The sequence below is a fragment of the Anopheles moucheti genome, chromosome 2, assembly GCF_943734755.1.
Source record: "Anopheles moucheti chromosome 2, idAnoMoucSN_F20_07, whole genome shotgun sequence".
In the NCBI taxonomy this organism is placed as follows: domain Eukaryota; kingdom Metazoa; phylum Arthropoda; class Insecta; order Diptera; family Culicidae; genus Anopheles; species Anopheles moucheti.
In genome coordinates, this window is record NC_069140.1 from 26366811 (window position 1) to 26388168 (window position 21358).

At 44.0% G+C, this 21358-nt stretch overlaps 1 protein-coding gene across 1 annotated transcript in view; it reads left to right on the plus strand.

Annotated features, from left to right (window-relative positions):
- The window catches only part of LOC128310141 (G protein-coupled receptor kinase 2), a 41262-nt gene that overhangs the window by 14574 nt on the left and 5330 nt on the right, over positions 1-21358 (plus strand). The window contains exons 2-6 of the mRNA XM_053046703.1: positions 3782-3877; positions 9521-9641; positions 12826-13139; positions 13273-13372; positions 21159-21264. Of these exons, the coding sequence (XP_052902663.1) occupies positions 3782-3877; positions 9521-9641; positions 12826-13139; positions 13273-13372; positions 21159-21264 (737 nt within the window). The remainder of the gene's footprint in view (positions 1-3781; positions 3878-9520; positions 9642-12825; positions 13140-13272; positions 13373-21158; positions 21265-21358) is intronic.

A 21358-nucleotide genomic window follows, 5' to 3' on the forward strand; every position in this document is an offset into this window, starting at 1 on the left:
TGTTATCGAGTTTGAGTCGACTTTATTCAGTTCAGTACAATAACTATAAACGACCTCACCAGCGTAACTTATTATCACATTTTATCATTCTGATCAGATTCGTGAAAGGCAGAGCATTCTGACATACAGAATGACATTAGGGATCATTTTTGTGAAACCACAATTAGAGAAAAATCGATAAATTTTTAGATCAGCAAGCAAAATGCTTTGTTTTGAGATTTGTTGAGCTGCTAACCGAAGCTTTTATTAGGAAAAGATTCCAATTTTTTATACCTAAGCTTAACTTGGGTTGTCATTTGTATTGGGAGCTGTAAGTGGATAAGCCGTAGGAAACGTCAAAATGCATACAAAAAAACTGGCTTAGAGTATGATTCCGACCAATCCTAGAATATGAGAAAATCTAGCTTATCTCGTAAAAAAACTTTAAAAAACTTATCTGTTTTTTACATTTTATGAGCGGTAGATCGAATCTTCATATATAGACCTCAAAAGACTTGGACCAATTTATTACTAAAATTCATTTACAAGTGTGTTTAAATGTCAAAAGGCGTACAAAAAAAAAGCTATCTTTAACTTAATCCTGAACTCCACGAACACCTCATTAATGTAAAAGAGCTCTCGTTGGCTTAGAAATCGCTACCGGATAGCACCAGTTCTGTCCTTTATGTCCAAAATTCTTCAAGACATTTTCTTCCCCAAGGCAAACCCTGTCCATTCCAGCCACCGGAAAGTTAGGCGAAGAAGAATCAGGAACTCGTGTAAAGATCTCGTCTGAAGTTGTAATGTCAGGTGGAAGTAAATCTATCTATCTTTCTGCTCGTGTTCTCTTCAGCTATCGATAATCGTTTCGGGGCACCATGCCGTGTCGCATATTCAAACCAAACCAGCGAATGGTTATGGGTGTGTAAATGGGACTTTAAAACAACCCAGTCCTTGCCGTGTGTCCTCGCCGGTCCCTCAGTTCAGCGTCAGCTCCCCATTCGTTATCGATCGTTTCGAGGGGGGTTTTGGAATGGGATTCCCTCGAACCATCGAAGAAAGCATCGCCGTGCAATCTGGTACGGTGTTACCCGGCACACCAGATTACGACAGGATTTGAGTTTTATATTCCGTGTTCCGTCAGTGCGTGTCCCCTTGCCAGATTGCATGCTGTTGTACACCCGCTTATCACTTTCGTGTGCCGGGTTTTCGGCAGAGAGGATATATGGTTGCTTCCGTCCCATGGCGCGTGTGTGTGCACCATCTCGAAGCGCGACATCATGTCTGATGGAGTGTAAAATCGATCGAGAATTTCATGCTTGTATGAGGCTCACGTTCAGTCAATCGTTAAATATCGTCGCTGCTTTGATAAATGCCGTTGCCAAGAGTGAGTGGTGCCCGGTTCGCACTGTGTGCAGGTGGTTGCGAAACGGCGGGTTTCGAGTGTTGCTGTTGGCGTTTTTCAAAAGGGTACGAACGGGTAAAACTGTTCCAAACCGGAAGCGGGTAATGTGGATGAGCAGATAAACAACCCGCCGGTCGGTCTTGTCCCGTGCACTACATGGTGATGGTTGATAAATTTTGAAAAACATAATAGCCCGGGTTTTGCCGGGCGTGACTGAGTTGCGTCTGTTAGAAGGGGTTAGAATTGAAACTGATACACATGAAAGCTCGGGTTCCGCAACTGGGGTCCATCCGTGCCGATGGGGGTTTCATGGTCTGCAGTAGACAATTGATTCTATTGAACGAACTAAACGACATTTCCCGTCCCGTGCCCCAAAAACAGGCACACGTGGTTCAAAAAATCCAATCTCGCTTGTGATTCTGTGACTTCGCCAAGTCCGATACGTGCTGCACATGCACCGCAGCGCTCCCAAACAATATGACAACCCGTCAAAAACGGTAACCCCCAGGATGGTTTGAAACTTTCATCGTGAAAGATTGACCGCGCCGTAGTGTCCGCGTGGAGCGGCGGAGGGTTACTGACCCGCCGCTACACAGTGACCGAGCACTTTCGGTTCGCGAAACCTTTTCCCGCTGTGGCACTACGCGGCCATCCGCGCTTGTGCCGCGTTAAAGCTGATTGATGAAATTGCTCCAAAACCTAACGAAGCGTGTGACTAACTCGAGCATGGCACACAAAACCACCCACGGGCCTCCACGTGGGGCTCCACGATGACCACGGCGAATGGTTTTGTTGTGCAGTGGAGGCGGTTAGCTACGGTACGCTATGTCAATTTAGTGCTTGTAATTGCCCGCGGGACAGGCGGCCACAACGTTTGTGTGTGTGTGTCAGCGTATTTCGCCTGCTTTCGTCGGGAACGATTCGTTGTTTGGTGGTGGCAATAGATGGTGATCGTTAGTAGATCAAACCACTTCAAGCTATATGCACAAGGTGAATAGATGCACCAAGTGGTAATGGGAAAAAAGATTGAATATTACCAAAATAACAATTAACAAACCTATTTGTTTTATGCGAGAAACATTAAGGGCATTGGATCTCTGTAGGCATTGTACAGCAGTCAGTTCGGGGAGTTCCTTAAGAATATTAAATTTTATTCCAGAACACTGACATTAGTACATGCTTCTATTCAATTATGAGATATAAAATAAGAATATTTTATATTAAGTGTCTATGATCTACTTAATATAAAGCATATTCTACTGTTTCCTTAACCCCCAGCTCTTAAACGAGCTCTTAACACAATGTTTTTACTTTACTTTTTACATTCACTGTACGCTTTAGGTTGTTTTCATATTTAATTTATTCTCTAACTCCCTGAGGGTTCACTTCTCAATCGGTTCCTGCCCCGTGGTGGAATGTTGTTCTGTTTCCGTTTCAATTACTGGCTTGTCGTCGCCTGTTTGCCACAGGGCGCGGGGTTCGTCTGATTACTCTGTGGGGTCCTTGTTTACGGTCGTTGATTGTGTTTTGTTGATGTTGTTTTTTTTTTCGTTCTTCTGCTAAACACTCATGTTCGAACATTTTGCAAGAATATGTACAGTGCCGCATCACCGTCCCCAATCCAATATGGCGATTTAGTGGAGCATCCTAAATTTTGGCATGATGTCAGTGATCTTGTTGCTTCGTTTTTGGGCAAAGTTCAAACAAAGCTCTGTTAGTTAACCCGGCTTTAGCGTTGCTGCGCATAAATACGATCCATTTTTCGCCACGGAAATGGGGGGGGGGAGAATATTTACCCAAACCTTTCACCACTTAGTCGTCCCTACGCCATGTTCTAGGGAGGGTTGTCCGCTCGGTGAATCCTTCCTGGAAATGAAGATGTCTTTTTTGGGCTCTCGGGTTCTACGACGGACACTCAAAACCCGAATTGCACCTGTGAAGCAACATAAAGAATGGTGAACCAAAAATAAAATAAAAAACAACTGGCAAAATTGTATCCTTCCTTCCGAAAGGGACACATGTGACACGAGATTCGGTTGGGTAAATTATGTCTCAATACCAAATTGGTGTTAATGTTTGAACCATGTTTCTCATTTTTCTTCACATCTCTTCCACCGGGTACCATTAGTGATGGGGGCAATGGGGAAAATGGAAAAAAAATGTGCTTCGAAACGGACGAAAGGACCTTTTTTTTCCCCTGAGCGGAGCAACTTGTGATATATTCATTGTGAACTATTTGTTGACCCTTGCATCGTGTTTCACGCTCCACGTGTCGATATGATTTATGAGAATATTTTACCTAATGCTTTTCAATTCATTCGTTTTATCTACACATCATTTGAGGTTGATTTTCTCATGTTTTTTTCCTTCTTCTTCTTCTTCTTCTTGCCGTTACAGGAGGCTCCGACAGCAACAAAGGAAAGAGCAAAAAATGGCGCAAGATCCTCCAGTTTCCCCACATATCGCAATGCATCGATCTCAAGAACAAAATAGGTGAGTTTGGTTGATATATGTTTTATTTCATTCTCTCTCTCTCTCTCTCCTCATTTCATTGAAGCCAAACTGCTGCAATAACTGGGTTTCCATGACGGTGTGCCATTGGCATGCAAATTGAATCACCGGAAATTGAAGCAATGATGGAAGCATTTTCCTCCTTTCTTGGTAACAAAGTTATTGTTTGGGGGTTGGCCGTTACCGTCACACCGTGCTGTCGCATGGGGAAATTGCTACCAGCAAGGATGAAAGTATAAATATAGTTTAACTGTGTGCTCGGTAGAGCAATTGTTTGCAGTTGATTCTTCTGAATTACAAGCGAATGTTGTTAAGCTTCTCTGCATCTATGAAATCAAATGTAAGGAGAAAAAGCAGCATGGAAAGCGCGTGACAGTAATCATATTATTCAAATGAAACTCGAAATTGCTCTTAATCGCTTCGCGGTTGGATAACAAATAGCTATAAATTTTAGCTAATTTATAGCGCTTTTAATTAACAACATAAATAATCCTCGTGCGCTTAACGGCTTCCGCTAATTTATCGATTTGAGCAAGTGACCAATGGATGCGTTAAATAATAGCAGCAACCTAAATTGAAACCATTGTTGGGAACATCGTAATAACTAGTAGTGGGCAGAAAATGTAAGCCGCCGAGCTGTTTACGCCACCGTGCAGGTGAAAATTCATACCAAATCGGGCAAAAGCTCCCATTATCATGCTACACGCCTGGTAATGTCATTCATTGTATCAATGTGAAAATCGTTGTATGTGTCTTGGGCACTCTCTTTATCAACACGATGTAATTAAATACGAAACACATCTTGTGTAGCGCTTGCATATTACCGCAATTCCTGGTAGAACGTTGAAAGCTTCGAACCAAGCTTGTTTATTGTTGCGTTTATGCGCACCGATTGAAAGTTAAATACATGCTGGGTTTCATTTATTTCCACGAAAGCTGTACAATAGCAGAAGAAAGCAAATTAAAACTTTCTTACATCATTTATATGAATTGTATATTTTATTATGTTTGTTTTATTTATTTTGATAAACAAATACATATTTGCGCTGTGTAAATATGTGTGTGTTATAGAATTGGAAATGAATTTTAAATAGTGGATAGCGAATTGATGCTGTACCGATCTTTCTCGGTGAATTCCCCATCCGTGTGAAGAAGATCTATCGAAGAGTTCGAGTATGACTTCTGCCTAAAAATAATTCTTTAATATTTCCCTAATATTACCACTTGAAAGTCTCTTTATATGTTATCGGATCTACCATTTCCACAAACAATAATCTTTTCCTTGCCTTTTCCTTATATTTTTTTGTTGGTAAATTTAAGAGGTTATATTGAAATACGGAATTGCTGTACGGAGAATCCATTTTGTTCTTTTGAGGAGTTTCCTAGAGGTTAGGGTTTGAAAGAACCATCCAACCTCCTTGCAGACTTTGCCAGTATCTAAATGTGTACACCTGGATAAGGGATTTACATGTTTTGAATAAGTTACCGGGTTTTGTTTTGTTTCCTTTTTAGCAAAAGTTGGACGATTTCTAAATACAATGCAATGCACGGAGAAGGGACTAAGATGGCTGAGAGACGCTTTGAATACTACATGAAAGGGCGGAAGTTAAAGAAAGCAAATCAATACAGCTGGTTGTAGCAGCTTCAGCAGCAGTTGTAACTAAGAACTCTGACTACGGCAATCGCTGGTTTATTTGGATGGTGAACGCCGATAAAACGGGCTGGTGTCGTATTATTCGCATTCTTTACATTTCCAGCTAGCGAAGCACAGCCGTAACCTAACCTAGCACAGTTTTTCGTGTGCTGCAATACCTCTCTCTTCGCGTCAAGTACGTTCGATCGTGGGAAGGACAAACTTGCCAACGCGTACCCTTTGTAGGAAGATTGATGTAGAGAGTGTGTGAGAGAGAAAGTATTCCCAATGTACAATGTGGCGTATAGTGAATGCAAACAGCGTCCCATAGTTGCTACACAGGATCAACCAAACCACTTGAAGCAAGTGTGTATGTGTGTGCGTGATGTTCTGGATACATGGAGATGTTCGTTCGATGGCAAACACGGCAACACGAATGCCGTGTGTGCCGTTCCATTTGCAGGATTTGCGCCCCGGTGCGAAGCAATTTTCCCATGCTTTTCAGCGTGCGACATTAATGGGATTTAGATGATCGAAAAAGATGGGAATTACACGCCCGATGTATCACCCCGAAAGCAGCCATTCGTTTGTTTTGTCGGCGAGACGCTACTGGGCTACTCGGCAGCCCCAGAGGCCGAACGTAGCCGTATATCGATCGGGTGCGCTGTTGGGTGTGAAGTTTCTCCGGCTGACACTGTGGCTTTGTTGGAAAATCTAATCAGCGTTCTGGGAAGCGGGGTTTTGGCAGCCACCTGGGAAAGGTTGAACGTTTCCTCCCGGTAAGAATCCAAGGAAGCACTTGCTTAGCAACTTTCATCTTCAGCAGACGAACTATGTGTTTTTAGTTCGCTGCCATTTCGGTGGAAGATGGAAGTAATTTAATTTAATGACCCAAACTAACTTTGACCCTTGATCATGCCGTTCTTTTGAAGGTGACCACGGTCAGCAATTATATTTTTAAGACATGCAATGGTTTTGGACCGCGGGAGACACTTTACGCGGTTTGGTAATATTGATTCGTAGCACACTGTTGACTGCAACAATCAATTCCAGCTCAACAAACAGCAGATTGCAATGTGATTGTTATCTAAGTACACGGGCCCCATTAACAGGGAGCTTGCTAGTACAACACTCGCCGGTAGTTACATCAGGGAAAGTAGATAAGAATTCCAACAAATAAATCGGGTACTTTTCCCCATTTCCCGTCGCGTTGGTGTTGATTGATTTTTTTTTCCACACAAGCGCCCTTGCGGGGCGAATTTTTCCGGGCGCGATAACGCAATCAGTGTGTTTTTTTATTATTATATTGTAATGAAGTAATAATATGGTGAGCACACTCGCTGATAGGGAAGCATAAGAGGGGGTGATTGAATAAATGAACGCGGAATACAGTAGTCGGAATGAAATTATGTTCATTTGTTCGCACAAACAACAGCGTGCCGGTTCCGGTGTATCGGGGCGAATTGAAAGCGGCACGCTCGAACGCGGCTCATCACCTAGAACGTTAATAATGCGAATGGGCGAAATTGATTAAAAGAAAGCGAACCGAGCACATCCGTCCGTTTAGGTAGGAAAAGGTGAAAAGCTTTTGTGAAGCAAAAATTAAAACCAAAAAAAAAACGAATAGAAAGTGGCATCGAAGTAGAAAGTGGTTGATGGCGAGACTACAAGAGCGCTTCTCCGGGCCGTATTGGGAGACATGAAGGCGTGCCAAATGGGGGGGGGGGGGGGGGTCTCATGACAAAAGGGGGGGCCCACATTTTTCGGATGTGGCTGCCAGGCGAATCCTATGACGCCAAACAGATAACGACGTCGAGACCGGGGACATACTCTTACTGCACAGCTCATCAACGATGATGTTTTGCCAACTTTGCGCTCGAATGTTATAAAACTCTGTATGCGTGTATGTCTGTGTCTGTGTGTGTGTGTGTGGCCAGCAAAAAGGACACTGTTTTATAGCTGCCTAGCAACATCCTGCTTATGACACCGACGTAATCGACTTGGAAAGCACTGCAATGGTTGAATAAATCTTGTACTCGACTTGTTCAGACTTTTTGCAATCAACAAACAAACAAGCCCCAACACAACGGCAAAACCAAAAAAAAAAAAACACATCAAGCTATAATGGATAAAGGGAGCGAAAATTGGTGCTCCTTGGGCTGCTTGGATGGAATGTGTCACGGACGGAAGTAATGAGATAAATTTTCCGTTTCACTATCGTTCTTCATCATCGTGCTGCGCACCATCGCTTGGTGTGCTGGTAAAGTGTCTGGAACGGAATGGCAGCACTGCGACACAGCCATTTTGTTGCCCAATGTTGTACCGCTGCCAAACATCCGATAGCCTGACCCGGCCAAGGTATTGAAGAAATCGTGCAAAGGATGAACGATGGCGTGCTATATTTGTGCTCAGCAAGAATATTCGAACTTTCTGTCATATGTAGTAAAGTGTTAAAGGGTCGCATAAAAATTGCATATAAATGAAAGTACGGTGAATATGAACCTGTCACCTTGTGAGAGACGTTCTGTTTGGCAGAAGATACTTTCCCACTTCCTGTGTTGAGCTATCAAAGAGTCGCGTTAGGAGGTTCTTTGTACCATTTGCCGACGATGACTCACCTGCAGTGTTTACCTTTTGTGCAGTGGATTGCTATCACTGCCGTGCGAGAAAATGCATCACTGCTGCTGCATGCTCCGTCCAAGAGGGTCATCAGAGAGGTGTCGTAAGACCGGACCGTTCTACTTGTAGCAACGGTAACGATCCCATTTTAGATCGAATTGTCTGACCTGCCGTACTTCCTTCCGGGATTGCAGTCCTGCAGTCCGTTAGCGATAGCTTACATCCGGACGATACCAAAGCCATTAATATAGATTAACGTCAACGTCTGAGCGGTGGCAATGGCTAAGACAGCGTTCGTTCGAAGACGGTGGCCCATAAGAAGGCGAACCGTGTTGCATTTCTGTCCATTGCCTTCGAACTCAATTACCCTCGATGCACTTATACGGTATTTGCTTTATCTATCGATTAGCGTTTAGATTGCCCCATGGTTGGTGGGCCCAAATCGATCCAATCGCAATATTGTGAGTGGCTTTCAACGGATTGGACATGATTATGTTTCACGTTTTTTGGATGTTTTTTGGCAAGCATATCTTATGTAAAACTAAATAAAGTAAATGAAGCTTGTATTTTTGTTATATCATGTAAAAAATAGTGTAAAATTTAAAATGTATATTAGGTGCGCTTGTCTATCTCCCTGAAGGTAGAACCCTGAAGGTTCTACCATCGAAAGCTTCTTCTCTGCATTGATGAACGGTATTATGTATTTTGTGAGGAAATGAAGTTAGAATCCTGCTTCCGGTTAGAGCCTGTCTTTGATGTTTCCTTTCATCAAAGCGGTCATTCGAAACGTCTGGTTAATTCAATTCCCAAGTTTTTGAACCCTTGAGATGCGATACTGCGCACCGGAGAAGGCGCAGCATTGTACGGGGGGGTATTACAGCAGTGGGCTGAAATTCATTTTAACTCTTTTTTGGATGAGTTTTTCATTAAAGCACTCTAGGATTTGTGCCGCACGGCACATTTTCATGCATTATTAATGTCTTTAAGAATTTCGGCACCAAAAACGCCGTAGGGTGAGTAAGCGAGGCACTATTCGGGGTTGAATATTTTTTTGTCCAGGAAGTTTGAGTCTTTCATTTTATTGAACCGGAGTTTTGTGTGTATTTATTCTGTTTTTCGCTCTTGATTAAATTTCCACCGTCGATTAGTTGCGTGGGACTGTGCCCGGTTGAAACAATTCCTATACCTTTTACTGCAGTTGCGTAGTGGGAATAAATTGTTGCTCGTTACCACAATTTTCAAACCTAATTTTAAGATGCTTAAAATGGAGAATATTGTAATCATTACCCCGTAGTCGTTTGTAAGTTTATTGCTACCGACGCTAGAGACACTTGTTTATTGCTTCCTTTCTCCATCTAATTTCTCTGCCGCAGATGTAAGCTATGGTTATGTAGTCGATCAGCAACCCATCGGACGTGAGCTGTTCCGTCAGTTCTGCAAGGTGAAACGACCACAGTACTCCCGGTATATTACCTTTCTGGATGACGCCACAAGGTAAGTAGTAGCAGTGTGTGTTAAGAGTTTAATTTCACATGTGCGTCACATGTTTCATGTGATAGTTTCACTCGGAAGCGAACCGCTATTGACGACGGGCGTTACGTTGCGCTGAACCACGGCGCTCTAGTTTGAGCTGTTCTGCTAGAATTATTCACCTAACCCTATCTGTTTCTTTTCGCTTTCTCCGTAAGCTTCGAAGTGCCTTAAAGCTTTCCGTTTGCTGACACAGCAACGCACTACATAAGCCTTCGCGTGTGGTTTTGCACCCCAGCATATCCTGCCAGTTCGTAATATCAGCGCTGGAGCATAATCTCGCGGAAATGTGGGTTAATGGTGCAATCATAAAATCCAGAGTACTAACTAGCACACACACACACGCGCTCTGGTGGCGACACTGGAAGAACGATGTGTTTTGCTATCGGACCGGGAGCAACACGCGGCCCAGAAATATATACGCGACACGCTAGTGTGGGGGAAAATGCTAACCGAATCGCGCGGTTTTTTCCCCGTCTCCCTGGGGGATCATCTTGGGAGAACACCGGAAAACAATGGGAATCGTTTTGTTTTTGGCACAAAGAGAATAGCGCGTTTGCTTTTCTTTTTAATGCTCCGGAACGGAAAACGAACCATTTGCTACCGATGGAGCTCCGGGTCACGGTGGTTGGTTTTGGGGATGGGATGAAATATTGCTTGCTTTCGATTTTTGCACGAAGCAGCGCACATATGAGCAGCCTCACCGACACATCACGGAACAAAGCGAGTAAAAGGGATTGAATTCAATGTGTGCACACACTCTTGCTGATTGTGAACAGATTTGCGACCATTTTGAATATTTTCCAATTGTGGGAATTGGGAGGAACAACAGAGTTATGAAAAACAAAACAAAGTACAGGCAGTCCCCGAGATACGCTATTATAGCGGACCGCTATAATCCGGGAAAAATCCGCGTAAGTCGAATCCTGGTGCAATTTTGTTTATACTTCAAAGTCACAGAGTCGATTTCCTTCTCTGGACTTAATTTTTTCACCGAATCAGGCGATTTTTAGAAAGAATACATTAAAATAAGTTGGAAAGAAGTGTTTTATGTGACAAAAAACGGTATTTTCGACCAATTTTCATTCTTTTGCGTAGATTTTGTGCTATAAACTAGCTCATCTGTCAAATTTCCAAAAACCGCGTATCTCGGGCACTGCCTGTACATCAATTTGAAAAAAAATGCAAAGGCTTTCCATTAGACGTTTCGATAATTCTTTAGTTCCTCACTCAAGAACCTCCTTTTTTGTGTCTACTGTTTGCGAAACTCCATTAAATTTTGAAGAGTATATTATGTGTTAAACGTAATATCAATTTTCCGCCAGTCTTTTATGCATGCAATATTGGAAATAGTTGTAAAAAATGGCTATATTATGTAATTAAGCGTTCAAAAGCTCGCTTTTGATACCTTCAACTTATGATACCTTCAACTTTAGTAACTATCAGTTACTCAGGAAAGTTTCCTTCATCGAAAAGGGCATCTCCTTTCGACTATCGAGACATTCGTGAACAGAAAAATTCGGACTATTCCTAATACACTAAAACACATTAATTACGTTGCCACGGTTGCCGTCCAGGATGGTTTTCCATCGGGAAACTAGGTCGTACGTTTGTTTGAAATCAAAATGAAAATGAGTTATGAGCGCACTCAGTTAGGATGGCCTTTTTTGCACTTTGTATTTCCGGTCATCATAATAACCTCTCGGTAGAGTGGAGGATTCCTGGATTCCAGGCGAAACGTATTTATATATAACGTGTACGATAGAGAACGATCGCTCCATGACGCCGCATCGTGTGGAACCTTTGTTTTTAATCACATTTTAACAATTACCACACTTTCGTCGCCTCCCCATTCCGACTTCCCTTTCTTTTCGGCCGGATCGAAGGTGGTCTGGTGACGTTCGGTCTCTCTAGCCTTGCCCGAACCCGGAACAATTCGAACACTGTCAAATGAGTGCATTCTCGTGCGCGTACGCACGCATCCTCGGGTTTCCTGGCCCTCATTGCTCACGGAACAGTGTGCTACTCTTGTGGCAAACGTCAAGAAGCGCCAGAGAGCAGCACCAAACTGCAAAGTAGGGCCATAAATTTTCCATCCTTTTGGCATCCTTGGGACACACCGGGAGTTTGGGTTGATGCCGAGCTGTCCAATGGTGCAACCGCACCGTCCGTCCGTCCTCCGAAAGAGGTGGCACCTGGCCGGGGGGGGGGGGTGTGTGTACCTAAAAGGATAGCACTTGACGCAAATGCAATTTTGGCTGACGTTAAGAGAATGAGGCTGGTGGTATCTTGGGTTTGAACTTGGTTGAACTTTCCCATACCCAGCTCAAAGGACGTAAGAAGCATTTCGAAGCCAACGCGAACACTTTCCGGTGCACTTCATAGTGCGGGTCTCTGGCATACATGTTCGTGCAAAGTTTTTGCTCTCTCCGCTTTTGCAATTGTTTGAACTGTGCGGACACATACACGGGCACGGGCACTTGGTATCGTATGCAGCCCTCGTTTCTGGCATGATTTCTGGCTTCTTTCCCGTTCCCGTTCGCAAGTCATTGGAAAACAAATTGGTTGTGACGGTTGGAGGGTTGCCGTGGAGCAGGTTCAAAATTTGACGTATTAGCTCAAGGCCAATGAGAGAAACTTGAAAGCACGACCGGTGCCCTTAACGATCCTCAACGGTTGAAAGATACCGTTTAGCAACCCGGAAAGCACTTGGCAACTGTATTAGCTTCTAGTTCGCTAGAGCAGCAACCTAATGCAGCACGTTGAATGTCCTGAAGTGTGGAACTTTCAATGCTCTGCTAGAGACGTTAAATCAACAATTGTTTAGGTATCAATGGTTGTTGAAAGTTATGCTTTTTGTGTGCTTTTTGATACTTTTTGTATAAAATTTTCTGTATGCAATGTGTATGCACAACCCTAAAGAAGTTAAGACTTGTTTTTATTTAAAAAAAAAACTCAAGGAGAATGGAATACATTCAGAATGAAACTTATGTCTTATCAAGAGTGATGGCAATAGTATTAATAGTGTGTGATTCTATGTCAATAGTATGACGATCGAGCAGAGCCACCATTTGATGGATGCTATTAGCTGATTGTGTTGATTTTATTGTAGTAACGCTTTGTTCCCATTTATTCTTTTACCCCGCAGATACGAAATAGCGGCCGATGAGCATCGGGTCGATCTGGCGTACGAGGTCGCGAAGCGCTATCTCGGCCTTTGCACCGAAAGCCAGCGCGAGGACAGTGGCGGAGGTGGAGGCTGCGACAGTGACGGTGGGAAGTGCGACGATGACAGTGGCATCGGTGGCGACACGAAGAAGCTCAGCAACCACGACGATCCGGAGAAAAGCTTGACCGGCTCGAACTCGGTCACCACCAATACCATCAACAACGAGAAGGACGAGTTCGTGCTGGACGTGTTGAACGATGATATGGTGGCGCAGGTTCGAACGAAACTGTCGAGTAAGTGATGACGATTGTGAGGAGTCAACCGCCCATCTGCGCCCCGGTGCCATTTCAACTAAATGGCCATTTCCATTCGATTACCATCAGCAGTGGCCTAACGTTTCGTTTCGTTATCCCGTTGTCGTTTCAGCCGGTAGCAAAGAGCTGTTCGAGGCTTCCATTACGGCGGTACGGGCCTTCCTGGCCGGTGAACCATTCCGGGAATTTGAGGCATCAATGTATTTCCACAGGTACGTACGGGGGCGGTACGACGGGAAACAGCACCAGCCAGGATACGGATACGGTGAAGTGGAGTAAAGCGTGCTTTAGAACCAATATCCCGCTCTACGCGTACCTTTCTGTCCGGAGATATGATCCTTTGCTGGTTCGGTTGCTGCCGTTGATGTAATCATTTCGCTCGTTTACTCAACTTCGTTGAGGAGTTTAAGATGTGTTTCGATATGCAAAACACGGCGCACAGAAAGAATGGCAAGATGCAGTTGTAGAATGCCCGACGCATAGCGGGAGAGTGGCCAATATCATGGGGCTTCGAAATGTCGTGCCCGGACGTTCGAAACATTACCACAACTGTTGTTGAACACAGATGAACGTTTCCTGCCCGCCGAGGTAACGGCGAACGGAGCGCTGATGAAGACACTGTCGGAAAACCAAGGACCCGGGATTAAAGGTGACACCGGCGTTCGACAGAGAATGCAATTCCGGTCGGTTGTGGTATGCATTTCTCGAATTTCCACTGCTCTGTGTACAAGGGCTGTGATTAGGGTTGCTTGTGTTGTACCCTATAATGATAGATCTTGCGTTGGAAATCTCTCTCAGCATTGCCGTACCGTATTGAAGAATGTTTCATGGCTCTCTGGTCGTGTTGTTGAATATCGAATAGAAGAGAATGATTCCGTGGTAGATTAGTGGTATTTACGGTGTGGAATACCATGCCGCGTTAAAATTTTGGATGCACGTGTACGTATTTTGGTTGAAATTAAAATTCCACTAGAAGTGAATATTCGAGGGACTAAAACGCTTCAAAGATCCTTTCTGCCGATGTCAAGGCAATATGACATGCGATGTCGCCTCAAACGTGTTTACTACCATACTCGGTGACCTTCGTAAAGTTACGCCTCAATTGTTAAGGAAAAACGAAAATTTATAAGTAGCTGAAACCGTTAACGTTGGATGAATAAGGAAGCCCCTGCCGAGATCGAGAAGCGTATGTGAATTGAATTTTCCAATCAAATGCTGGAAGTAATATATTTTTGCGTGAAAATGGCTTTTTCACTTCCGAACGGGAAGCCTCTTCGATACGGTTTTGAAGGCCGTACACGCGAGTCGTCGCGAGCGTGGGAAGTACTTGCAAATATATATATACCATTACTGCCACGTGCACATTCTGCTCTGAAGGACATACATGAGAATGTAAAGAGAGGGAGAGAGTGAAAGACGCATACAGCACCTAAGAAACACGAGCAATTCGCGTGAAATCGGAAGGATTTGGTCCTGTTTCCAAGGCTGTGATCCTATTTCGAGCCGAGCAACTGACTAACTGACGACTGCCTTTGGAGTGTGGTGTTTGTGTCAGTTGACACTTGCTGGCAACGCAAGTGCCCGGCGTCACGGTAGAAGCGGCCAGCCGTTCAGCACCTGATTCCTGGTGTGCTTGAAGGAAGAAGTGATTGATGTGGTTTCGGATTCAATGTTTCAAGCGAAACGATTCTGTTGTCCCCAACGGTACAACGAATGCTCTCCACGGAACGGAGGGAACCACCTAACAATGCAAAATCGAGTTTGCTTTTCCATTTTTCATGCCACATTAGCTTGTCGCGTCCCCCCCTCGCCAGTGCACGATGGAAAAGCAAGCAAAACCGGGCACTCAATAAATTATGCCACAAAACAGGGCGTGTCGAAATGATGAAGACCGTGGAAAGGTTAGTAAACTGTGCCAGCAAGCGGGCAGGGTACGGGTTGAGTTGAGCAGGATCGAAAAATTTTTTGTTTTGATGTTGTTTAAAACATTTTATAAAGTTTTCTAACTCCTCTTTATTGATGCAGTCATTTTTTTGTTGTTGTTTGTGTTTGTTTCAGCGAAATTCAGTCTATTAGGAACGAGTAACATGAGACGTCTCGGAGAACGGCTAAATATTAATGAGCGTTTTTGTTTTTTGCATATTACAACTGAAAAGTTAAAAATGTCAAAATGTCAAAATGTTCAAAGTAAGAATTTGGGTATTTTGATAAACTTACAAGGGAAGTGTCTGGAAGTTTTCGTTCCTGCCAGCTCTTCAATGCTGAATGGTACATAATTTCACTCTTCTGATTGATATAACCCTCGCGGCAAAAGGTGAGATGATCAGTGAGTTTTGTAATCAAACATTGCTCAATTGTTCCGATCGTACGTTGGTTGCAGTGTACCAATTAACCAGAGAACCGTCCGTCTATCTCGGTAGCTGTGCCCATTGCAACGCCGGTTTGATTTGAACTATCACATTCTACGACGGATTCGATTAGTGTACGGACATATTAATATGAACGTGAAGTGCCTCGAAGATCTCAATGAAGGGGAACGCACTTAACCTCCGGTGTCAGCGTTGTAATTTATTCAGCAGTCTGCGCGATAACGGACCATCGATCCATTTAGTGATCGTTGGCATTTTGTACCGATTCTATGCTACCGTACGCGGAACAAAAACACATGAGAATGTTAAATGTCCGCCTCTTATATTGTGCGCGCAATGCATTCTTCTGCGATGCTGTAACAACGCGCTCGCGGTACGCGTATTCCTTCGGGTGTGACATTTCGATTGGTGAATGGAAACTAACATTGTAGCCTAAATTGTGTTCGCATGTCATGCAGTGACTATCCGTGAAGGTGAAAACCCAAAGATGACGCGGCTGTTCCATTTGCTGCTAATAGTAAGAACATTGTGCCAGTGCGCTCCGACCGATCCTCATGGTGCCGCGTGTGCATACCGCTACGTGATGTCAATCTTCAGCAGTAACGGGATAATTTATAACGTAGGGAAGCTTTTTTTTCTCTCTATTGCTCCTGTCCGATTCCTGCATTCGAGTAGCATAAAAAAGAATGAAAATAAATAGGACAGTTTCGAGAAGTTATTTATGATACAGTAGGAATGACTTGCAGAAGGTTCCCCCTACCCGTGCTGCGCGGTATATTATTTGACTTGCATGAGTAGTCGCTTCTTCTCCACTGCGTGCACTGTCCTTGTGCGTTGTTAAACCGGAAACGAATCGTAATCTCTATGGTGGGTTGCATTCGAATGGCAGAGAAATCCTTGAGGACCTGGAATTTACTCGCTGATAGAATAGGTTGTTATTAAATTGGACTAAAATGGTCAACTTATGTACATAAATAGATAATGTTCTTTCAACAAATGAATAGTTAAATTAAAGTAAATAAGCTGTTGTGATAATTATTCGTCGTTGGCCTAAAATCTCTCTCAGCAAATACCAAAATACCACTCCATGCCTTCCACGGCGAGTATGGAATGAAAAACGAGCACTTGATAGCAGTTAGCGATTGTTGGTTCTTCTTCAATTAGCAACCACTTGTCTGTTTTCTGTTCAACATTAAAACCCTTCCCGCTCGCGGCACCCCATTCCTGTGCCTGTGCGCGCCGAAGGTATTGATAAATGCATGGCAATTAGTGTACGAGCTCGTAAAGTGTGGAAAGCGACTAGTGCAAACAATTGATTACAAAACTTTGAAGAAAACCAAATACCATACCACCGCAGGGGCAACGACAACCACCGGGAAGGGGGACGCGGAGCCAACCATTGATGAAATGGACGATGAAACGATGATTCCGGAGCGAACGGAATGTAATATCAAATTCCATTGCGCAGAGCAACCAGCAGCAACGGGTGGAAAGGCTTTTAATGTCCTCGATGTCGTTCGGAATCTACTGTTCCCTTCATTCTGCGTGCTTGAACAATTCTCTGCTTTTCAAACACACACACACACAGCACCGACCAGAACCCCGGAAAAAAGCCGCAGGAAAATGGTTTAACGGGCAATGGTGTTGCGGTATATAATAATATTTCCTTTTAGTGCCATTACCTTGTTTTTTTCACGGTTGTCGACTTTACGTTCAGTTTGTTGAAGTTTTCTGAGCACCCCGTTTCTAGTTCCTTCCCAGAAGATCCTTTTCGCTGTAACTCCTGTTTTGTTGTCTAGTATGGAAGTTTACAGTATTTTTTTTTGGTTTGACTCTGGGCGCCTAGTGTAACCATGAATAAAAAGCGAAAAGGAAACATCTATTACCGATCGATACGGATTGGCTTCGTGTTACATCCCACGTGCCATCCCTTAGCCATTGTACCGATCCTAGCGGAGGTTGTGGTGGACGTGTTTAGTGTCACGCGGAAATGGTATTGCTTTTTGTGCTCTAAAATTGCATCTGTGCAAGACGACGAGGACGTGAGTTGCAGTTGCTACTCTAGTGCTGTCCCACGTAGCATCTTTTCAACCTGGTGTGTGTCCAGGATAGGAAAGCAATCGTGTGATGGCAACTTTTATTCACCGTCATTAGTAACTCGGCCACAGGGTTTGGAGGGGGAGGTTTTGGAGTTTGGAGAGTAATTAAATGACACTGTTACGCACTCGAGGTAGCGGGGAAGAACAGTTTGTTGTTGAAGTTTGCGCTCGGTAAGTCATTATTGGACGACTCATTAGTGGTTCGATTTACTCGCTATGCTTCTTGGCTGGTTGCTGTTGGCGACCACTTTAATGCACTATCATGGCGATATTATAGCAACTGCAAGTGCAACAAATGTAGCATTTGCTGGACATTAGTCTAGGGCTACTTCTTGGAGTTCAGTGAGGGGTTTTCATTGTATGCTTTGACGATAACTAGCTTTAAAGTGTGTAGATAAGGATTTATTGGTTGAATCCACCACTCCTTGTTGATTGAGTCTAAAAAAAGGACCTGTTCCATAAGTATTTGTAAAAGGATCGAATCATGTAAGGAAATCGTTGTTAAAAACTCATGCGACTGCAAATAATTCTCTAATCTCATGTATATATTTTAGCGTAACTCAGAAAGCTACAGCGATAAGCAAAGTGAAAGTGGGTCATTCGTTACACATCAAAAGCATGCCACATACACACACACCACCATCATCCCATCCTGATTGGAGGGAACGGATAACGAAAGGATCAGTTAAACCCCCTTAATTAGATGCAATTCAGCACCGTTACTTTACGGCGCTCATTATTTAGCCAATTTGCGATGAAACACTATCGCCAGCAACGGCGAACGGAAAACACAAACTTGCACATATTCCTTCTGTCCCTTCTACGCCCTCTTCTTCTTCGGTCCCAGAAGACGACGTGCGCGGATTCAGACGTAAAATCAATAAAGACATAAACTTTGACGGATGACTTCCGGGCTTTGGTTCATGTGCTGCTGCTGCTGCTGTTGCTTCTATTACCGACCGCGCGGTAAAGCAGCAGATATAAGAAGAAATTGGCGTATGTTTGCCAATAGAGCCGTTTGCCAACGTGGCTTTTCCGACGTTGGTTTCGAATGGGGCGCTTTTGTAGCGAACGGTGTTAGCATCACTATTTCCCGCACCATCTCACTTCCGGACGAATGTTTGTCAGCTATTAAACATACACCCAGGCAAAACATACATCATCCATGAATTAATGATGTTTGCCGTTTTTCCATCTCGTACACTCACACACAAGCGCACACCGAAAAGCTTGACTAGAATAGCTTTCGCTGCTCACTGGTGGCAAAGCCATCAGCCATATTTTCGAACGCCTAGTGGACGGGCAATTGAATCGTTCGTTCGCATGCAACTCTTGCCATGCTGTTGCCCGCACGGTGTCGGAAAGGGAGGAAACAAGTCCTTCGCGTTCGAACGTGGTGCGAGTACATCGCTTGTCAACTTGGGGAAGGATCTCTTCGCTGGTCTAATTCAATTATATCTCGATTACACGTATCGTGTTTGTTTGCTAATGTAGCCCTGCCGCCCCGGTTGTGTCTGCATTTGCTTTGAGGTTCCCCAAGTTTCTTGCCCATGGCTGGATGTGAACAGAAATACCGCAGCACAATCATATGTCACTTCTCTCTTCTTGGCTCGATCGCGGGTCGAGTGGCGTCTGGGGTTATACATAATCATCGGGTAGGGAAGAGGAGGCGGGTTATTTGCATCGAATACTTTGACTTGATTTACATCATCATTGGAGGCTTTCGTACTGGCATAGCCAAAGCTCTACAGCGACGTCGCCGAACACATTTTATCAATAATGTCTCCATGCACCAAGTACGCACTGGAATGACTTCCAGTGTTTGGATGAGCTGTGCGAACTTTGCCGTGTGTGGGATGTTTAATTTGGAATAAATTGGAATTGGAATATAAAGCTCGGCGTACTTATATCGGACGCCGCTGCATTCCGTTGGAAAAGCAATCGAGCTTTGCAACTTTGTATCCTTTCGATGGAACATATTCGTTTCGCTCGTGCGTGCGTTCAGCAATAATGGTCCCTGGATCTGTACTATAAATAGAGACGTACCGTCCACACTATCATGTCTAGATGGTATATTTCCAAGTATCCGGGCCGAAATGAAAGATAAAAAACAAAATAAGACTATGACTGTGGTCATGTGGTGATAGGCACTAGTTTTTGTATCAGGTAGTTGGAAGGACTCGTGTCTGCTTTAGATATAGTTTGAGTTTGCAGCTTGGATGTTTCTATTCTGGATGGTCTAAAATGATTCCAGAGATTCTAAGGTCAGCTTGCCCGTAACATCTTCAATATCCCCTTCACCCATTGGTCGCTCTTGGGGAGAAAGCAAATTAATATTCAAAAACTGGTCACACTGACATTTACTTACTATCACAAACATTATTAGGCGCCATGGGATACTGAAGAAGTTTCGATACGATATCAGTATATCACTTCAACTTGGGATTTGGGACTTGGGACCAGGCGTCCTCTGTCTGTCTGCTCTCTCTGATGTGTACATTGAGGCTGTTGACGGGTTGGGTTGCTCTTTGTCTATGAACCAGGTTTAGAACATGCCAAATCTAAATCGGTTAATCAATGTGCAATCCTTCTGGACTCAGAGACGTATGTGAGTACTATGACTATCCATGGTTTATTCTACTTCAGTTGATCCTGAGTAATGATCCATCATGAATTTTATGATCACTTGCATGTTGCTGAAATCGCATTCAATGTTGCGAAACAATGTGGGAGAGAGGAGTAAATGTAATCACTCCGAGATGTTGGCACACCATTTCCAACTTCAATTCCGTTCAGTTTCAGCTTTCTAAGCAATTTACTGCTATAGAATCTTATCTGCGTTTAATCAACTTCGCTTCAAACATGAGGTAAAAGTTTATGTTTTCGCTACTTCTTCGTGCTGCAAAAGAAGTACTTCGCAAGAGAGGCGAAGCGTAAAGATGGAAGAGATTTTGCTCCGCAACACAGATGTTTTTCGACGTGCATTCGTTGCGTCCTGATGCTTCACGTCGGCGCCTAGCATCGGCCGCTCAAAGTTCTGTAAAGATCGAGCACTTACCGTAGGTCGGGGGGACTACTTTTATGTCCCCCCGGGATCATATCAAATCAGGTTGAAATTTGTGAGATTTCTTTTATGCGAAATGCTCGCTTGAATGATAAGCTGATTGTAAGTCCTCGGTGGCGAGTTGCCTTCATCGCCGTTCTTGTGATGGGAATCGTGATCCAAGACGCGTTACTTACTCACCATGTCAAAGACTTAAAAATCGTGCGATGCTTCATGGTGTGCAATGGAAGCTGGACCTCCTTTCGGCCGTTGAACAATATTGAGCTCGTGCTGTGCCAACCCCCCGTTCCGTGCGATCTGTTTTTTTGTGATTACGCGAACCCTAACGGGGCGATAAGTTTGGGGCGTATTAATTTGTTTGCTTGTTTTTGGGGATGTTTTCCCTCGGCCAGTTTGGAAATTATTTCATCCCGCACTGTATTTACATTGAGTTTCACTTTCTTTCTCGCTCTTCTTTCTTTCGCAGATATTTACAGTGGAAGTGGCTCGAGGCCCAGCCGGTTACTTACAAAACTTTCCGCATGTACCGTGTCCTGGGAAAGGGTGGTTTCGGTGAAGTCTGCGCATGTCAGGTAGGTGTCGCTGGGAAGCAAAAGCTTGTGTGAGCTGTCGGGGGTGGCAGGGAACCCGGCCGAGGATACGGGCAAACACGGTGGGCATCGAGAA